Here is a 19,581-nt window from a genome sequence, read left to right on the forward strand (position 1 = left end):
AAACAGCTGCTACCACTCATAACTGCAATCTTCGTTGTAGAGTCGGAAGCAATGCTGAGCAGCAGCCCCTGCCCCCGTCTTCTCCCCCCCTCTTTTCCGGCAGCAATCGTGTAGGTCAGGGAAACAGACTCTTAGTCCCTACCTCCGTTTGCACCGTTTGCCAGCACAGAATATATATGTTTGCGACATCCGCCCAATGCAGCTCCTGCCTTGGGTGGTGCCACTTCCCTAGATGTTCTGGTCTCCGCGACGCCAACCCCCCGACGGGTTTCATCGCGCCATGTTGCCAGGCCGCAAACCCAAATCATCCGGGTACCCCAATGCTTGCCCAAGGACGCCCAGTCCTAGGGCCACAACAGCAATTGCGTCCTGGCCTTCCCCAACCCAGGCGTAGTCACCCGTCACTTACCCCCAGAGTGGCGACGTCTCCCCTTATGCACTTCAGAATTCTGCAGTTAAACTGTAATGGACTAACTGGGAAGATTACGGAGATAGTCGATTTCATGAAGCGGCACAACATCCGCATTGCTGCGATTCAAGAGACTCAATTCACAGCAAGATCTGCATTGCAGACCTGCTCTGGGTATAACGTCCACAGGAAAGACCGCGAAAGCGGAAATGGAGGCGGTTTCGCGTTTATCATACACCACTCTGTGCAATATTGTATATTTGATCCTGGCATCGACCGCAGGGACAATGTCTTAGAACGTCAAGGCCTATTTGTCCGGTCAGGCGATGCAAACCTAGAAATCATTAACATCTACATCCCTCCTGCCACCTGTTGCCCCAGTGGATACCGCCCTAATATCAGGGCCTTACTCACTGGCAACAATCGCATTATCTTAGGCGATTTCAATGCCCATCATGATCTACGGCATTCAAACTTGCGGGCGGACAGTAGGGGTGAGATGTTGGCGGATCAAATAGAAGGAACGACGTTCTGCACAATAAACGGAGACGCCCCCACACGTATGGTAGGAAGCTGTCACAGCTCGCCAGATATCTCAATCGTGAGCGCAGAACTCGTAAACTGCGTCAACTGGCAGCCGATGGTAACATTGGCATCCGACCACCTGCCCAGACTTATTTCGCTTGAGCGTAACGCCGACTTCATCGTCACTGAAAAACGCACTTTCATAAACTTCAAAAAAGGAAAGTGGGAAGAATATAAATCCTTTACAGACAGCCGCCTAGCTGCCCTCCCTATCCCGACTGATGCGCGCCAAGGGGAGCGTGCCTTCCGTAAGGTCATTAAATCCGCCTCGGCACATTTCATTCCCGCCGGGAGAATTCCCGAAATCCGGCCCCACTTCCCGGCGGAGGCCGCAAACTTAGCGAGAGAACGTGACCTTATAAGACAGCTTGACCCAGGCGACCCCCAAATAAGGGATATAAACCAACGCATCAGATTGCTTGTAGATGAACACAAGGGGGCGAAATGGGAGGAGCACCTAAGAGGTTGTAACCTCTCTACCGGTGTGGGTAAACTTTGGTCCACCGTAAAGTCCCTATCGAATCCGACAAAGTTTCCATCGCCTTTGGCGACAAAGTGCTGTCGGACGCGAAAAAATGCGCGAGCGCTTTCTGCCGACAATATATAATGCATCCTACGGTCGACAAAGATAGACGGAGAGCCAATAGACGCGCACATAAACACAAATTCAGCGCGTCACCAATCACCATCACCGCTAAAGAGGTTGAGGACGCCATTGGTCGTGCTAAACCATCCAAAGCAGTGGGCCCAGACGGCATAGCCATGCCGATGCTTAAAAACCTAGGGAAAGAGGGGTTCAAATATTTAGCACATGTCTTCAATCTGTCTCTTTCCACCTTTGTCATACCTGAGAAATGGAAAATGGCCAAGGTGGTCCCGCTACTAAAGCCTGGGAAACCAGCTAACACAGGTGAGTCGTATCGTCCGATATCTCTCCTATCGCCAGTGGCAAAGACGCTTGAAGCCATTCTGCTCCCTTATTTCCAAGCAAATCTGCAGCTAGCCCCTCATCAGCATGGCTTCAGAAAACTCCATAGCACTACCACCGCGCTGAATGCCATTAGCACCCAGATAAATTGCGGTTTAAATCAATACCCCCACCATAGAACAGTACTCGTAGCGCTAGACCTATCAAAAGCTTTTGATACGGTCAACCATGGCTCGTTACTGCAGGACCTGGAAGGGTCTACCCTTCCCCCATGTCTTAAAAGGTGGACCGCAAATTATCTGGGTGGTCGGCAGGCATCGGTGCAATTTAGAAACGAAACATCAAAACCAAGGAGAATTAAACAGGGGGTGCCACAGGGTGGTGTCCTATCCCCACTTTTGTTTAATTTCTACATATCTAAGCTACCTTCACCACCGGAAGGAGTCACAATCGTTTCCTACGCCGATGAGTGCACAATAATGGCCACAGGCCCAGGCCCAAAGATCGATGCGCTATGCAATAAAATAAACGGCTACCTCCCTGATCTCTCCAGTTTTTTCGCCTCGCGAAACCTGGCATTATCACCGACTAAATCTTCCGCGACCTTATTTACAACATGGACGCCCCAAAAGGTCGACCATTTTGAACATCCACGTCGATGGCACTACGCTACCGACTGTCCGACACCCCAAAATCTTGGGTGTGACGTTTGATCAGGATCTACATTTTGGTGAGCACGCAGCCGCAATTGTTCCGAGAATTCAGAGCCGTAACAAAATCCTCAAATCCCTCGCTGGCAGTACTTGGGGAAAAGATAAAGAAACGCTCATGACTACATACAAAGCAATTAGCCAGCCGATTACGTGCTACGCGTCACCCATATGGTCGCCAAGCCTAAAAATCACCCACTGGGAGAAACTACAGGCCTGCCAAAATACTGCTCTCAGAATCGCCACGGGCTGTCTTCTTATGTCCCCAGAACACCATCGGCATAATGAGGCGAGAATACTCCCCATCAGGGAGAGAAATGAGATGCTGACCAAACAGTTCCTGTTGAATACCCAGAAACCTGGGCATCCCAACAGCCATCTGAATGATGAACCAGCACTGCCTAAGGGCTTAAGGAGTCATCTCCGTAAGCATTTTGAGGAAATACGGCACCTGAGAACCCAGCCGTATGAAGTGAAAAAACACAAGCAGGTCCTTGGTGAACTCCATAAACAGGCGTCGGACCTTTATGCCGGGAATTGCCCGGTGAATCCAGTACTTAACGAAAATTATCCAAAACTTGCGGAAGAGGAACGCATACTCCCCAGGGAAACGCGTGTCACTCTTGCTCAACTTCGTTCTGGATACTGTAACAGGTTAAACTCTTACCTATCCAGAATCAACCCTGACATACAAAATGTATGCCCCGCTTGTAATGTGTCCCACATGACACCAACCATCTCTTCAATTGTAATGTGGAACCAACGCCTCTAACACCCCTTTCCTTATGGTCCACCCCTGTTGAAACGGTAAGTTTCCTTGGACTCCCGTTAGAGGATATTGATGACAATTTGTGATCGGTCGCGGCTATTAGGTGGGGCGAGCATTGCTACAACAACAACAACACGGATAAAAGCGCTTCCCAAGGCAGTCGGTTCTATGTACCGGAGGGACTCGGGGATTTTTCCCGACCAAGGACTGTCATTTCAGTAAAACACCATTTAAATTGTTGTGTCCCTCCCACAAATTGTCATCCTCTCTGATTCCCTTTAAAAGATATTGATGACAATTTGTGATCGGACGCACCTATTGGATGGAGCGAAGCACTGCTACAACAACAACAACACGGATAAGAGCTATGGTATCTTCAGCCGACCAAAGAGCGGACCGTCACACTCCAAAGCAACCCCAACGGGTTAGGGGGTCAGAATATCCTCATGGAACTTGGGGGTGGGGAGGGAGGGAATGGCCTGAAGGTTTAATGTGGCCACATAAATCGTCCCCGAAATGGTCGGGCTAGTACCTTAATGGTGCAGTGGTACCGGAGCGTACCGGATCTGTATCCGGCAAAGGACCATTACATCGATAACACTCCCCAAAGCCTTCGCGGAGCAACCTTATCGCTACAACAACAACAACAACAACACTCCAAAGCACTAACAAAAAAATAATTATTTTTAAGGCCCACTTGCAGAACGGCAGGCTATCTTTTTAGTTCAGAGAAAAAGATAATTTTTCAACCTAATAATGAAAAAAAACCTAAGATGAGGGTACTTGGGCGGGGGAGGGGGGGGGGGGGGGTTACAATCAGTGTTGCCATTTTAGCTTTTTTCAAGCTAAACTAAGCTTTTGTCTCCGTTTAGCTTGAAAATTTGGGACTTAGTTTTAAGCTTCTTTACCCTTTTTCAGAAATTGTTTAGCTCCTTTTTTTTTGTTTAAATCTAAACAGCTTGGTGTATATTTAATTTTAAGAACATTGAATGAATTTGTGCTAAATGTTAAAAATTTTGGCTTTAGAACAAATAATGATAGCGTTATACAAAAAAATTACCGTTATGGTAGGAGAAATTAAGGCGAAGTAACCTTATCAAAGCAACACATGTTTGCAATCGATTCAATTGGCTTTTTCATGCGAAACTTTTTCCGAGCAGAATTAAATTTTTGATTTCAGAAACATTTAACTGGTTTTTGAGTCCGCAAGTAGATAAAAGAACTATGCAATGCCATATGCTGCTTTAAACGACAGCCTTTAAAAGATCTTGCACACAAGAAATCGACCGTTTGAACCAAAAACGCACATGATCGGTAAAAGCGCGTACCGATTTTTGCCCTATGGAAGTTCAATGCGTAAAACTCTCAGTAGAAACAAGTCGGGAAGGCTAACTTCGGGTGTAACCATACATTACATAATCAACTGCCAAATTACAGGTTGCAAAACTTTTAAATTATCTTCTTTTAAAAGTGGGCGGTGCCACGCCCATTGCCCAAAATTTTACTAATTTTCTATTCTGCGTCATAAGATCAACCCACCTACCAAGTTTGATTGCTTTATCCATCTTTGGTAATGAAATATCGTACTTTCGAAATTTTCGATATCGAAGAGTGGGCGTATTTATAGTCCGATTTCGTTCATTTTAAATAGAGAACTGAGATGAGTGCCGAGGAACTTACATACCAAATTTCAATAAGATTTCTCAAAATTTACTGAAGTTATCGTGTTTACGGACAGGTGGACGGACGGACATGGCTAAATGAATTTCTTTTCTCGCCCAGATCATTTTGATATATAGAAGTCTATATCTATCTCGATTAGTTTATACCGTTACGGGGTACCGTTATGCGAACAAAGTTAATATACCAAAGCCTTCCGAAAATTGTAAACATTTTAACCCTCAAGCGGGGAAGACCGCTTTAAAGCGGTCAAGAGTTAGAAAGCGAAATTCATGTAACACGTCATAGATTTTTCTATTTAAAGAAAGTTTTGAAATAATGCAGCCGTTGATAAGCTTTTCCAAGGGGCTTCCAAGGAGTTTCTAAGCGGTCTTGCTGTTTATAGGCAAATTTAAGCGGTTGAATTATTCAAAGAATCATGTTAGTATGGTGATTGGTGATTTTCTTGCAGATGTCCATGAGACGTATCGAGTTTTGGGGCGGAACAGGTGGAATTTTGAAGAAATCAGTGCTCTAGCTGATGAAGAAATTAATGATTTGATGGCTGGAGATCAGGAAGTCTGATTGTAAAGGCTTCTTTGAAGGCAGTAATGATAGTGATGAAGATTATCATCCAGAAAATGAACAAGGAAATGTTAGTATCTTATTGGAAGACATATCTCAAGAAGATGAAGCACAAATTGGACGATGTATTTCCGATGTAGGACGATGGAGTTCCTCTGAGTTCCTTGCTCAACCATTGAACCAGATGTTGAATACGGGCAACTTAAGTGATCTCGATAACCCATGCAGTGCGCACCACTCCGACTGAGGTTTTGTTAGTAACTTTGGTGGTTAACCAAATATCTAAATATTTATTTTTTAGAAATATTTTATTTACTTTTGAGTTTAAATATTTTTCAACTAATTAGATTTTTTTTTTTTTTTGAAGTTATTCAAAAATTTTAAGTTAACACGAAAACTCAATTAAAAATTATTTTAAAAATTAAAGTAAAGAATACAAAGTAGTTAACACTATATTTACTCCCCCTCCAAGAAAATTAAAAACAAACAAATTATTAATTAATAAAATAAAATGTAACCTTTTTTTGTTTTTTGTTGTTTAATGTATTTGTATTTGTATTTAAATTAGTGCTAATAAGTATGTTTGCTGGTTTAAGTAAATCAATTGAAATATTTTTAATAGTATTTTTGTATTGAATTGTAAATGTTTTATGTTTCTTAGAGATAACTTTAAAGGGTCCTTCATAAAGTGATTCTAAATTAGATTTAGATTTGATCAGAAATGGTTTTTTGTAAAAATGTATCAGTTTGTTGTTCTTTATATAAAGTTTCTAAATTTATATTTTGAATTTGAGCAATATATTCAAGATGACGTAGTTGACGAGGAGATCTATCTACTTTAGAATTTAGAACATGAATTAAAGGTTTATGATCAGTATAAATTGTAAAAGTTCTACCTTCAAGAAAATGTTTAAAATGTTTAATTGAATTATAAATTGCCAAAAGTTCACGATCAAATGTTGAATATTTAGTTTCTGTTGTAGTTAATTTTCTTGAAAAATACGCTAAGGGTTCTAGTTTATTATTGCTAGTTTGTTGAAGAACTGCTCCAATAGCAACATTTGATGCATCTACTGCTAATGATAAAGTACCATTTTTGTCGAAATGTGTAAGTAAAGTATTTTTAGCAAAAAGTTTTTTAACATTTTCGAAAGCTGTTGTGGTTTCATTTGTCCAATTTAATTGTTTGAGTTTGTTTTTAATTGCATGTGTTAACATTTCATGCAGAGGACTAAGTTCTGTTGCTAACATTTTAATATATCTGTTATAGTAATTTATCATACCTAAAAATTTTTGTAATTTATTTATAGAAATTGGTTTTTCAAAATTTGTTATGATTTCAATTCTATCTAAAGATGGTTTAATACCTTCGCCTGAAATTTCGTACTTAAAAAATTTAATTTATTTACACCCAGAGTACATTTTGAAGGTTTGGTATTTAAATTATATTCTTCAAGTCTTTTGAAAACTGATTTTAAATGATTTATATGTTGATCTTCATTATCACTGGCAATAAGAATGTCATCAATGTATGTAAATACAAAATCGAAATCAGAAAATACTTCATTAATAAAGCGTTGGAAAGTTTGAGCACTGTTTCGTAAACCGAAAGGCATTCTTACGAATTCAAACATTCCAAAAGGGGTAGTTATTGCAGTTTTATGAATGTCTTCTTCTGCCATTGGAATTCGATGGTAAGCACGCACAAGATCAATTTTGGACAAAAATTGTTTGTTTTTTAAATCAATTGTTAAATCGTGAATATGTTGTAAAGGACACCGATCTGGTGTAGTAATAAAATTAAGTCTTCGATAGTCTCCGCAAGGTCTCCAATCATTTGGTTCTTTCTTAGGAACGAGATGAAGTGGAGATGCAATAGGAGAATTTGTGGGGTCTGTATATACCAGTTTTAACTAAAAATTCAAATTCAGCTTTAGCAATTTTAAGTTTGATTGACTCAAGACGTCTGGGTTTCGAAAATGGTAAAATACCTTTTGTTTCTATCCTGTGAACCGTATGGTGTTTAACTTTTTTAGTATAATCTGGTTCGCAGGTAAAGGATGGAATTTAATTAAGTAATTTTGAAAACTTATTTTCGACAATAGGAATTTTGAGTGAGAAAATATTGGAAAATCCAGAAGATCCAGCAACTTTAATTTTTGTAGTAGAATCCATTATTTCTTTATTTTTAATATTGACAATAATTCCGAATTTTTCTAAAAAGTTTGCTCCTAAAATGGGTGTATCAATGTTCGCAATAATGAATGGAAATTCAAAATCTCTTCTTAAACCTAAATCAATTTTAAGTAGTTTTGTACCGAAAGTTTCAATTGAAAAGCCGTTTGCTGCATTCAAAGTAAGATCCGAATTTCTTTTATAAATTTTAAATTTAGAAAAAGGAATAACTGATACGACTGCGCCGGTATCGATAAGAAAATTAAGTTTATTGAATTTAGCAAATATGAATAGGCGACAAGTAGGTACAATAATAGTTCCATTATCCGTCACCGTCATAATGGATTTTTTTAGTTTAAATTTTGTTCGGAATTTGAATGAGTTTGATTAAAGTTGCATGGGGGTATACATTTAAGAGCGTTATTCTTAAATTTTTTGTGATACCAACAAATATTTGTTTGTTAATTAAAATTACGATTATTTGAAAAATTTCTGGATCTTGAAAAATTTCGAGATTTAGATCTATTTCTATATTTAGGTCTTGAACGGATTTGTAATTGATTAATATCATTAGAAATTTTATTTAAATTTTGATAAATAGCCGTAGTTAATTCAGTAAAATTTTTAACGCATTGTTCTAAAATATTATTATTTATACTCGAAACTATAGGAGATTTGGAAGAATGAGGTTTGTTGATTAAATCAAAAAGTTTGTCAGCTAAAATAATTACTTCATCTTTATTTTGATTGTTACTAGAAGTTAAATGGATTTGTATTTCTTGTGGCAATTTACGAATCCATAATTTGAAAAGTAATTCTTGACTTACAATGGAGTCAGTACCTATAAGTGATTTCATAAATCTGAATAATTCAGATGGTGAACGATCACCAAGTTCAGTTTTTGAAAATAATTGTTCTAATCGTTTTTCTTCGCTAAGAGAAAATCTTTCACATAAAATTTTTTTGATTGTATCGAATTTATTGAAAAGAGGAGGAGGGTTAATAACGTCAAAAGTTTTAGAAATAGTATCTCGTTGAAGGGTAACTAGAACATTTTGAAATTTTAAATTATCATTAGTATATTATTAATTTCAAATTGTCCTTCAACAAGTAAAAACCAGGCATCGGGAGATTCTTGCCAAAATTGTGGTAATTTAATAGATTTAGTAGAAGAAAAATTTGTAAAGTTATCTTGTGTTGAAGTATCTTGTGTTATATTAGAGATGTTGTTTTGTGTTGTATTAATGTTAGAATTTTGAGTTGTATTGTGAGCCATGATGTTATTTGTATGGTTGTTATTTTGATTTTAACAATTTGTAAAATTACGAGTTCGTATTAGTAAACGTAGAACCATATGAAATAAAAAAAAATTTAATGAATAATTTGCAAATTAGAAAATATTTAAGAATTTTTTTGGAAAGGGAGTTAACAATTTAAATAAATATTTAATTTTATATAAAAAATAAGTAAATTTAAATAATTTATATAAAATTTTTAAAATATAAAAATAATCTTAAAATAAATTTGAAAATTTAAAGGGTTTAAAATTTCAATTTAAATTATAATTGAAAATTTTAAATTTAATATTAAAATAAAAATTATACTTACATAAAATTAAATTTAATAAAAAAATATTAAAATTAAGTCGTTGATTGACGATGGTAAAGATTTAAAGTGAATCAATTGCGTTTTTTTTTTTTTTTACGTGATAATCATTAAATACATCGTTGTTGCTGTTTATGCAATGGCTTTGTGGTTTTCTTTATAAATCTCGTCATTTTCATCGTGATGTCTTATATTTTAAATCCGGTCTTGTGTGTATTGTGCGTCAAATTGTTGTAATAGCTCTTGTTGTAGTGAAGTGGATAACTCAATTGTAAATAGTTTTTAATTTTTAAGTAATTAGTTAAATTTTAAGTGTTTAAATATCGATAATAAAGTTTTTAATATTTGTATTTACGTAGATAGTTTATTTATATTTGTATATATATAAATATATATAGTTCATAGTTTATATCTTTGCATAATAAACTTTTAAATTTGGATGTTTGTTTTAGTATAACTTCTTTAGTTCACTTCATATAAATATTTGATGATATTTGTGCACAATTTTAGAGTTATTTTTAGATAAATTTCGTTTTAGAATTTACTATTTAATCTTCACTATTTCTTGTATATATTTTTGATTTAACATTTCTTTGAGAAATCAGTTCGCGCATTTTTGTATTGGATCGTGTGCAAATTTGTCGAAACCGGTAGATAAGTCTGCAATTGGTTCAGACAACTTAATAAAACTTTTCTTTGGTAGCACGTCACTTAGTTGCACTTCTATTTGCGGTATTGTATTGTTCAGTAGCTCTGTGATACGTAAAGCGCCACATTCAGCATTTGTATCAAATATAGATTTAAAAATTAGGTCCGTTGGTAGAATCGCCAATATATTTGGTGGTTAACCAAATATTTTAATATTTATTTTTTAGAAATATTTTATTTACTTTTGAGTTTAAATATTTTTCAACTAATTAGAATTTTCTTTTTTTGAAGTTATTCAAATATTTTAAGTTAACACGAAAACTTAATTAAAAATTATTTTAAAAATTAAAGTAAAGAATACAAAGTAGTTAACACTATAGTAGCTTCGCCATCTACACCAGTCGTGCACCCATCGACATCAGCAGCAAGGATTGAACGAGAAATAGTAACAGCAACAGTAGTTTGTTTGTCCAAAAAACCTCTTAAACGGCTAAGATCTCTACTAGCACAGTATGACGTAGCAGGTCCAGAAGTTCAAACAAATAATCTTGATTTTACTGGCAATGCTATGAACATAGACACTAAATTCAATAATAAATATAATGCCCATATGGGTGGAGTTGACACTATGGATGGACTACTTGGACGGTAAGGGTTCGGCTAAAGACATCTAGTTATTCTCATCGCTTGTTTTACCATTTCATCGATATGACTGTAGTTAATTCGTACTTGCTTTATCGGCGAATACACAAGGATGGCGCAGATAATGAACACGTCGAGCTTCCTGATTTCAGACTCCTCGTTGCTGATGTCCTTACCAGTTTCCAGGTGGCTCCGCTAAGAAATACCGTTGGGCGTGTGCCAAAAGGAGCAGTTCGTAGTTGCGCTCGTGGAAATAAGACATATTTGCCATTCCCGCAAATACGATTTGATAAATTTGGACACAGGCCGGAGGTAAAGGGCGTAAAAGGAAAACGGAAATGTAAATGGCCTGGCTGTAAATATGAAACAAAAGTAATATGCAAATAATAAAATTTAGACCTTTGCTTGGTCAAAGACAGAAGCTGTTTTGTACACTTTCATACAAAATAAATGTTCCTCTTATAGATATTTTCGTGTTTTTATTTCGATAGTTTTCCTCATAGTATATATCATATCATTACCCAATTTATGCCTTCATCAGGTAACGGGTTTTCCACTTTTCTCGATGAAATACGCACTAAGCGCCGAAAATGGTTCCGTTTCCGTTTTCCTCCTTGTAAAATTAGTCTAGGTGAATTTTTTCAACATCGTAGCCCCCCGTAATAAAAATTCGCCTGCTTGAGGGTTAAAAACAGCCAAATCATCAGAAAAACGATGTTTTTAAAACTTAATTGAACAAATACGAGTATAATGCAAAATTTAAATATACTAGTTTATAACTACTATAATCGGACTGTAATTATGTTGGAAATGCAGATTTTATCTCTTCCAAAATTAGTTTTCTTTCCAAAATATCCGCCAAAAGTGCTCAAGCTTCGCGTAACATAGTTTAAGACGCCTCCTGAAATTAACAATTCATGTTGTTGAAGACACAGCCAACTTCTTCAGATGCTCCATGAAGAGTTGCAAAGAAACATCATCAGTTAAGACCGGTGCACCACCATCCTATATGGTAAAAAAAAGTACTGAATATTTAACTATATAAAATATAAGAAATTTTTAATAAAAATAATATGTAAGTAAATGTGCTATAAAAACAAAAAGCTGAAACAAAGTGTGAAAAAGCAGAGTAAAAAAAGCAGACCAGTAAACCAAAATAAAGAGCGCACCGCACACCTTTACTTAATATCTAATTGCCAATATTGGACGATTATTGAAAATCCAAAATTAGCCTACATATATAAGTTATGGGAAAAATATAACTCATAAATACCGTAGATTGGCCAATCGGTGGCTACGATTTTCGCAAGCATTCAATCCAACGATTCACGAAATTTAACAACAGACAACAGATAAACGTACACAAGTAATAGACAAAAATGAAAAAACAAAATTTTAACAATAAAGTTTAAAGTAGAAATTACGAATGTAGTAAACGGATCAGAAATTACGGGCGAATACACATTGAGGCAATGAGACATTTGCCAACAAAATAGTAAAAAAAAACTTACCTGTCCATACGCATACATATTATTGTGCGTTTGTGATGGATTTACTTTCGACAGTAAGAAACGGGCCTGTGAGCCACCATGCTCTGTATCAATATAACGTGGCATTGGGAAACGAGTTTGCAATATTTCCTGAGCATCGTCAACTGGTGCTTGCAGTAACTGTTTAAAATTCTCATATTCTGGCATATCTTGATATTTGAGTGCACGCCACTGTGCAATCGTTTCACCATGATAAATAAGTATTTGGAAGAATGTATCCATCAACAATATGCGATCTGGTTGTATGGATGATGTATCAAGAAGGACCGGTTCTGGTGGACCGTTAAAAGAATAACTATATAAAATTGGTTGTATCATAATTAGTGATTGGGTGAGGTCCTCGCGCATTAGCATGTGCCGATAAAATGTGGTCTCATCCGGTGAGTTGTTGAAAACTTGCAAGAACTGTGAACGGCGCAAATGGTACATGAACTGCGGGAAGAGGCTGAAATTTTGTGCTAAACGGAAGCTGTTAGGATCATCCTTGCTGTACTCGCCAAATTTCTGACACTAAAAAGTAAGGACAGATCGAAAAAATTATAAAATGAAATAAATATTTATGCATTAGAACTCTTTTACAAGTCCTGACGAAAAAGAGATAACATAAACATTTATTTTTGTTTCCCTCAAAGCCTTCCCTTTTGTTGCGCTCTTTATCTCGTGCTTCGATATCCTAACTGAGAGCACGTACTGTCAGGTACGTAGCTGGTCTCCCAGCGGGTCAGAGGCAGATTTGCCTGTATGTGTAGATAAATAGATAATTAATTGAGGATCGCACTGCGACCTTTGGTCTATCGTGCCCTCAGCTACTTCACAGCACCTCATCCATGCCGACATCTCTGATGAACCCTTGCAGTTCACTTGGCTTGAGGGATTTGATGTGAGAATGCTCTGGCCATGGTGAGCCCATAAACTTAGCCCTACGTCTTGAGATTGCGTCACACTCCAGGAGGATAGGGTCGCCGTCTCCGCTGATCGATCACAAAATCGGCATGTGACTGGTCAGTCTACAGTTACCTGTAAGAATAGCTGTTAGAATTCTTAGGTTATCTTTCGAGAGGCCTATCAATGCCCTATATCGAGTTGTGCTGTAACCCCCTAACAGTAACTTAGATTGTCTCAGGCCTGGCATAACGCGCCAGTGTTATTCCCTCTGTATGTGTAAGGGGATACTAAAATACCAAATTTATTCAAGGGATTGTGTAGCGCAACCCTTTCAAGGGGTTGCCAGTACAATTTATAGCTACATCAACGCAATTGTCACCCTCACCTGCCCGTGGCCAATCCCGCTTCTTGTTACCGAAACGTACCAAATCTATATATGGCAAAGCACCATCAACATCGATACCACTCCCCAAAACCTTCGGGGAGTGTCCTTATCTCTACAACAACAAAAACAGACCACGTACTGGCTCTGATCTAACTCGTCGAATAGGGTTGGATCCCTAATTAAATCAGTTAAACAGTTCGGTAAGAACAAAAATCTACGTTTTAAAATTGATATTATAAATGCAATTTAAAACAAGAATTGAATATCTTATTTATGTATAAAGGAACTGAAACTCTGAAGATGATAATTAAGATATTTACTTTTATGCCCGCCCCACGGAATTCTCCGAGGCATTTGAGATTCAATTATGATTCGAACAACATGACTACCTTTCACGTGATTCATTTTTCTTGATGCTGGAGAAGAAAATGTTGTATCATACACATATTCTGACGAACATAATATATATTATTGTTATCATTACCAAACGAATTAGCTGACGATCAACCCAACGTAATATATCTGGTCCCTCATCAGTTTCAGCGCGATACACGACCATGCGCGCCATTATCACTGCAGCTGCTTCTTGATCAAATCCAGCACTTATATATGGTAAATTTGTTGTTGCATCTGCCCAGCTGTTGGCAAAAGGAGTTTAAAATAAATATATACATTTCACTTTGCTTATCATTACTTCCTAGCCAGCGTTGTAACACGTATGCGACGTTGCCCACATGCATGTTGATATTGTGTTATAAATTGTATGCATCCACGTCCACCTTGCGGCATTGGCGCTGCATGTTGATTAACTACCTCAAAGAAAAATGCCATTGTTGAGCTTGGATTTAAAGTACACAACTTCCATTGCACCGTATTGCCCATGCCAATCTCTACATCCGACACCGACGAGCTCTTCACATTTAGCGACACACACGAGCCGATACCTCCAGATATTTTTAGCTCGCGCGAACACTTCACCTCCAAAGTACCATTGAATGCCATTTTCAAATCGCTACGTGCATCACGTGCAAACACTCTTTGAAAAGTTTGCTTAAAAAGGGATGAATTAAATGAATCACCTAATACCATATGACCACCAGTAGAATTGCAGCATTGCTTCATCTCCATAAGACCACATTGATCCAATGCGCACGAATAAATATCGATACAATGCCCATTAGTGGCAGCACGTAAAGCTAAAGCATCATAGTGTTTGATTGCCTTTTTCATAAAGTATGCATTATCTTTTTGAATGTCGTGATGTGAACGAATCGGATGCTTCAACTCATCATCAACCACTTGACCGGGACCCTGGGAGCAAGGTCCACCAACGAAACTCATAATACGTGCACCAGTATTGGGATAAGTGCATTCAAGCAGGCCTACTGCAATTGCCAATGCAGCGCCTGTAGAGCGTAAGTAACGCTTGCCCTGCGGTACAGGCCAAGGATCACGTTGTAACTCGCTTAATAGATCACTCAAAGCGCTGTCACATTTACTGATGGGCTGAAGGAAACAATTCGCTGGTGGTTCGTGTGGAGCAGCAGTAGTGGGATTCATGCCACCTGGACGATGTTGCCCAGGCTGACCCGGTTGTCCGGGTGCACCAACAGGTGCTGCTGATACCCTGCCAATACCCAACATATCTTGTACTTGTTTTGCAGTCAAATCTTTAGTACCACGAAAAACGTAACTTTTTGAGCAACCTTCCGCACCCAATTCATGTACTTGTATCATCTTGCCAAAAGTGATGAGCCCAACCAATGCATTTGGTGGCAATAAACTTAAAGACATTTGTAATGAGTCTTTCAATGCATCCAGTTCTTCTTCATCCATACAGGTGTCAACTAGAAATATAAAAACTGGGGGCATACAAGGTGCACGTGTAATTGTATATTCAATGGTACTAAAACCCGGAATCAGTTCAGCAGGCTGATGCTGTTCAGAGATAGCAGCATATTGTGGTGGAAACTTTACAAAAAAAAAAAAAAAACAGACATAAATTAATCAATAAGCAGACTAGTGGTATAATAAAATTGCACTCACCGGGTTTCGTTGGAAACAAAAATTGCACACCCACAACTTAGCACGATAGTCTACTTGACATAGTGGATTAAGTATTGCACGACAATTTGTGCGTGTACATAAGACGGGTTCATATTGTATAGGCGGTAGATCCGGGCGTTCCTTAATTGGCTGGTAAAGACATGCTAGCGGCACAACCAAGCGCCCCGCATCGATTCGACTCGATGGCCACACATTCCAAGTCAGGCGCACACCATCGCGATCTTCATTTTGTTGAATGAATTCCTCGTACGTTGTCATCACAGATGGACGAGTTTTAAATGAAATTCGTTAATAAATAACACGAAAAATTGTACTTAACCTCCTTCAAGCTTTTCCGACCTCCAACAAGAATGACACGACGTCCACGTCATATACTCGGCGATGCCACATCGTTATATTTAACATCAGCTGTTGCCAATTGACATTTGGTATGTTCGTTTGTGAGAACCACGGATATAATGCCGGTTCATAGGGCCAATTAATGGTGAGTTATAACCACAAAACCATAACCAGATAAAACAGCTGATCGAACATACCTTATGGAAATCAATGTAATCAATTAATGGTGCCATACCATAACGCTAACGCCATAACCATACCACAGCCAACCAATTGGTTTTTGGTTTCTCGCCATATCCATAACCTAACAATATTTGAGTTGGTTAATTTAATAACTTTTTGTAGATTTTATTCATTGTTTTGGATACGCTATGAATAAGAGACTTACTTAAATACCAACTCAAATATTTTATTTTTTGTGGAATATGTTTGTAAGTTTTTGCGTTTTCTTCATTTTTATGAAATTTACACCATTAATCGATCACATTGGAGATGGTTATGGATATGGGTATGGTTACGACTATGGCGTTAGGGTTAAGAAAGTTTAATTTGGCCTTTAACCCTAACGCCATAGTCGTAACCATCTCCAATGTGATCGATTAATGGTGCCTTAACCTAAAAATTGTGAAATTTTCATTTAAATGAACAAAACGCAAAAAATTACACAAACATATTCCACAAAAAATAAGTCTCTTTGTCATAACGTATCCAAGACAATGAATAGAATCTACAAAAAGTTATTAAATTCACCAACTCAAATATTTCTAAGTTATGGATATGGCGAGAAACCAAAAACCAATTGGTTGGCTAAGGCATGGTTAAGGCGTTAGCGTTATGGTAAGGCACCATTGATCGATTACATTGATTTCTATAAGGTAGGTTCGATCAGCTGTTTTATCTGGTTATAAGTCACCATTAATTGGGACCGATAATAGGCGTCTTTTTTTTAACACGCGTTTACGTTTGAGTGTAAAACAACGCTTATTCTCGCTTAGATAATGCTTAGGAGACCAATCTAGCGGCAGCGGTTAAATAACTAGCTACAGCACAGGGTTTACCGAAAAGCGGAGACACAACCCTCTGATGGCCATAGTGTACAACACATAGCTGAATCAGTTGCGATGAATTGTGGACATGCACCATTTTAAGAGGTGATACATAGACACATGTTTCAATTGAATCTGAGTATCATGCGTATTAAAATTTAGTAGTACTAATTTTATGGGCAGCAAATTCAGAGGTGTATATAAAGTTTGACGCTTAGCAGTTCACATAAGGTTTAAGCGTAAACGTCTATAGATGTAAAAAAACACAGCTAATACCGGTTTTACATAGAGCTCTTTGTTACGTTGCTTCGATTGACAGATGAGTTCAATGCAAGGCCGCACTTATGTATTCTTCCATGAAGTGTGTTGGATGTACGGCCGCACTCATATCCTGCTGCTGTTGTTGTTGTTGTATTAACGATAAAGCCACTCCCCGAAGGCTTTGGGGAGTGCTATCAATGTTGATGGTCCTTTGCCGGATATAGATCTGATACGTTCCGGTAACAAGGCACCATTAAGGTACTAGCCCGACCATCTCGGGAACGACTTATATGACCACATTAAACCTTCATTTTATTAAAAGCAAACAGTTGAAGGCTTGCGCAAGATACAAAATTGTATCAATTAAAAACTGGCTGTCTAGCTTTGTCATATTTCCGATAACTGCTCCATATAAAACCTTCACCCCAGATATTCCACCGAGAGAGGAGTGGGGAAGAGGAATTATCTGGGGCATGGGACTGGTTAATTTGTTCAAGGATGGGACAAAGTTGGACGGAAAGGTTGGGGGAGGGGGGGCTTTTGTCAAGAGCTAAATGCAAGCCGCAAATTTATGTTGGCTGATCACTGCAGTGTATTCCAAGCGGAAGTTGCTGCAAATAAGGATGCGGTGGATGAAATGCTATCCAGTGCTAATACGGTTAGGGAATTTAACATGAGCTCAACTACAGTGCGATCGAGGGTGGTCTGGGAGTGCTTACCTCGCTTGCGATTGCATCGAATTATTTTACAATTATGATTATCTGGGTCCCGGGCTATAGTGATATTTCGGGTAACTGTCAAGCGGATCTCTTAGACCGCATCGGTACAACTGAACCGAATGAAGATGGCTGTAGGGATTTCGGGATTTCGCTGGCCACCTGTGAAGTGCTCCTCCATACTTGGGACTTAAGTCAGATCAGCAAACGTTGGGCGGACACCACGGCTTGCAGGGTAGCAAGATCTTTCTGGCCGAAAGTGGATGGCATAAGGTCTGCTGAAATAATTAGGTTCACTAAGGCTCACCTATCAATGGTCATTGGGATTTTGACAGCGCACTGTCCCATGGGTATCTTTGAGGTACGTCTCAATATAATGGAAACTCCAACCTGCTGCAGCTGTATGGAGGATGATGAGGTGGAATCACCAAATTACTTTATGCTTGATTGCCCAGCTTTTGCCAGAACTAGGCGAAAGTACTTCGGTCGCGAATCACTTGGATCTCCCGAGGATTTATCCAAAGTTGAGATCGGTATCATTCGGAGCTTTATTGTTGCTACCCAACGATTCTCTCAGTAGCTAGATCTAAGTCACCGTTATTATTGTTGTATGTGGTATCACAATGGACTTTCGTGTTGTTCAAGTGAGCTTTCCTTATCGGAGCAGCTACCACCTAACCTAACCTAACTAGCTTTGTCGGAAATTGATACCAACATCTTATATAAGTTGTATGTGTATGAGATATATTTGACAAAAACTTGCCGCAATGCGCTGTTTTTAGGCTTGCTTTATAGAGGCTATTTTCACTGCTCAGCACATAGCGTTGTCTGGCAACTACAAACCATGAGTATTCCACAGTTGAGTCCATGTAGATGTCGCTTAAAGCTTAAAGTTTCAATTCTGTCCAAAAGAGGGCGGGCAGTACTGAAATTCCACCACGAAACTTTTTTGACATTTGACGTTTTGTGCAGTTTTGTGTTTTCTAAGATGGCGACGAAAAAAACGCGTCTTTTGTGAATGTAATCACAACAAATTAAAATTACCGCGATTAAATGTGAAAAATATTGCATGAAAATTGTGAAAAACCGTAATTAAACAAGTGCTTAACACTTTGTGTGTAAAATTGTGTAATAAAATTAAGTGAAAATGGCTACAAATATGTATCGGGTTGGAGGTATAAATTTTTCCATTTTCTTTATTACGTTTTGCACCTTGTTCGTGTCTTTTACTGGCGCTGGCGCTTTTGACGTGCCGCTGCCGTCACCACTCTTGCTCAGAGATATCTACCGCTCTGGACGATAGATAGTGCATTGCGTGCGATTTGGGCCTATGTCGAGGTGTCTGATATTTAACTGAAACTACGTTGAATGCAACGGTCTCGCACAGCTTTTATATATGTATCGTCTGCGTTTGTCTTAAAAAAACTACATTATGGCTTGCACTTGCATTAAGTATATACATATGTGTAAAAACATAAGAATAATCTTATGTGAAATGTTCGAGGAGGTGGCATATTAAAGTCTCGGGGTAACTTTCAATAAGTCAGCTGCTGCAGAACAAAAAATGCGACATGTAGTGGGATTTGTGATAAGATTTTTTGTGCAATCTTAACCCAA

At 38.2% G+C, this 19,581-nt stretch overlaps 2 protein-coding genes across 7 annotated transcripts in view; one reads left to right on the forward strand and one right to left on the reverse strand.

Moving 5' to 3' along the window:
• Window positions 1–11,432: 11,432 nt before the first annotated feature.
• Window positions 11,433–15,974, reverse strand: Sec23 (transport protein Sec23). Of its 2 annotated transcripts, XM_067761755.1 has the most exons (6): window positions 15,582–15,974; window positions 14,230–15,506; window positions 14,020–14,173; window positions 12,227–12,775; window positions 11,989–12,009; window positions 11,433–11,720 (listed from the first exon to the last, which is right to left on the reverse strand). In XM_067761755.1, the coding sequence occupies exons 1-6, from the start codon at window positions 15,858–15,860 to the stop codon at window positions 11,631–11,633; spliced, it is 2,370 nt and encodes a 789-aa protein (XP_067617856.1). In that variant the 5' UTR covers window positions 15,861–15,974; the 3' UTR covers window positions 11,433–11,630. The 2 variants fall into 2 exon arrangements, with proteins under 2 accessions (XP_067617856.1, XP_067617857.1); XM_067761756.1 differs by lacking the exon at window positions 11,989–12,009.
• A 2,988-nt stretch (window positions 15,975–18,962) lies between these two features.
• The window catches only part of MTA1-like (metastasis associated 1-like), an 81,075-nt gene continuing 80,456 nt past the window's right edge, over window positions 18,963–19,581 (forward strand). For all 5 annotated transcript variants that reach the window (XR_010949013.1, XM_067761757.1, XM_067761758.1 and 2 more), the window contains exon 1: window positions 18,963–19,139. Coding sequence is in view for 4 of the 5 variants with exons in the window: in XM_067761757.1 (XP_067617858.1) it covers window positions 19,112–19,139 (28 nt within the window). In the remaining variant the exon portion in view is untranslated. The remainder of the gene's footprint in view (window positions 19,140–19,581) is intronic.

Source organism: Eurosta solidaginis, chromosome 1 (assembly GCF_040869045.1).
Source record: "Eurosta solidaginis isolate ZX-2024a chromosome 1, ASM4086904v1, whole genome shotgun sequence".
NCBI classification, from domain to species: Eukaryota; Metazoa; Arthropoda; class Insecta; order Diptera; family Tephritidae; genus Eurosta; species Eurosta solidaginis.

Excerpts from the sequence above, each read along its gene's own strand:
- Sec23 (XM_067761755.1), bottom strand. The coding sequence starts at position 15,860 with ATGACAACGTACGAGGAATTCATTCAACAAAATGAAGATCGCGATGGT. Across the intron at positions 12,776-14,019 it reads ATCGTCAGCTAATTCGTTTG|TGTCAGAAATTTGGCGAGTA; the intron begins GTAATGATAACA and ends CTTACTTTTTAG. Across the intron at positions 11,721-11,988 it reads CACCGATTGGCCAATCTACG|GATGGTGGTGCACCGGTCTT; the intron begins GTATTTATGAGT and ends TTTACCATATAG.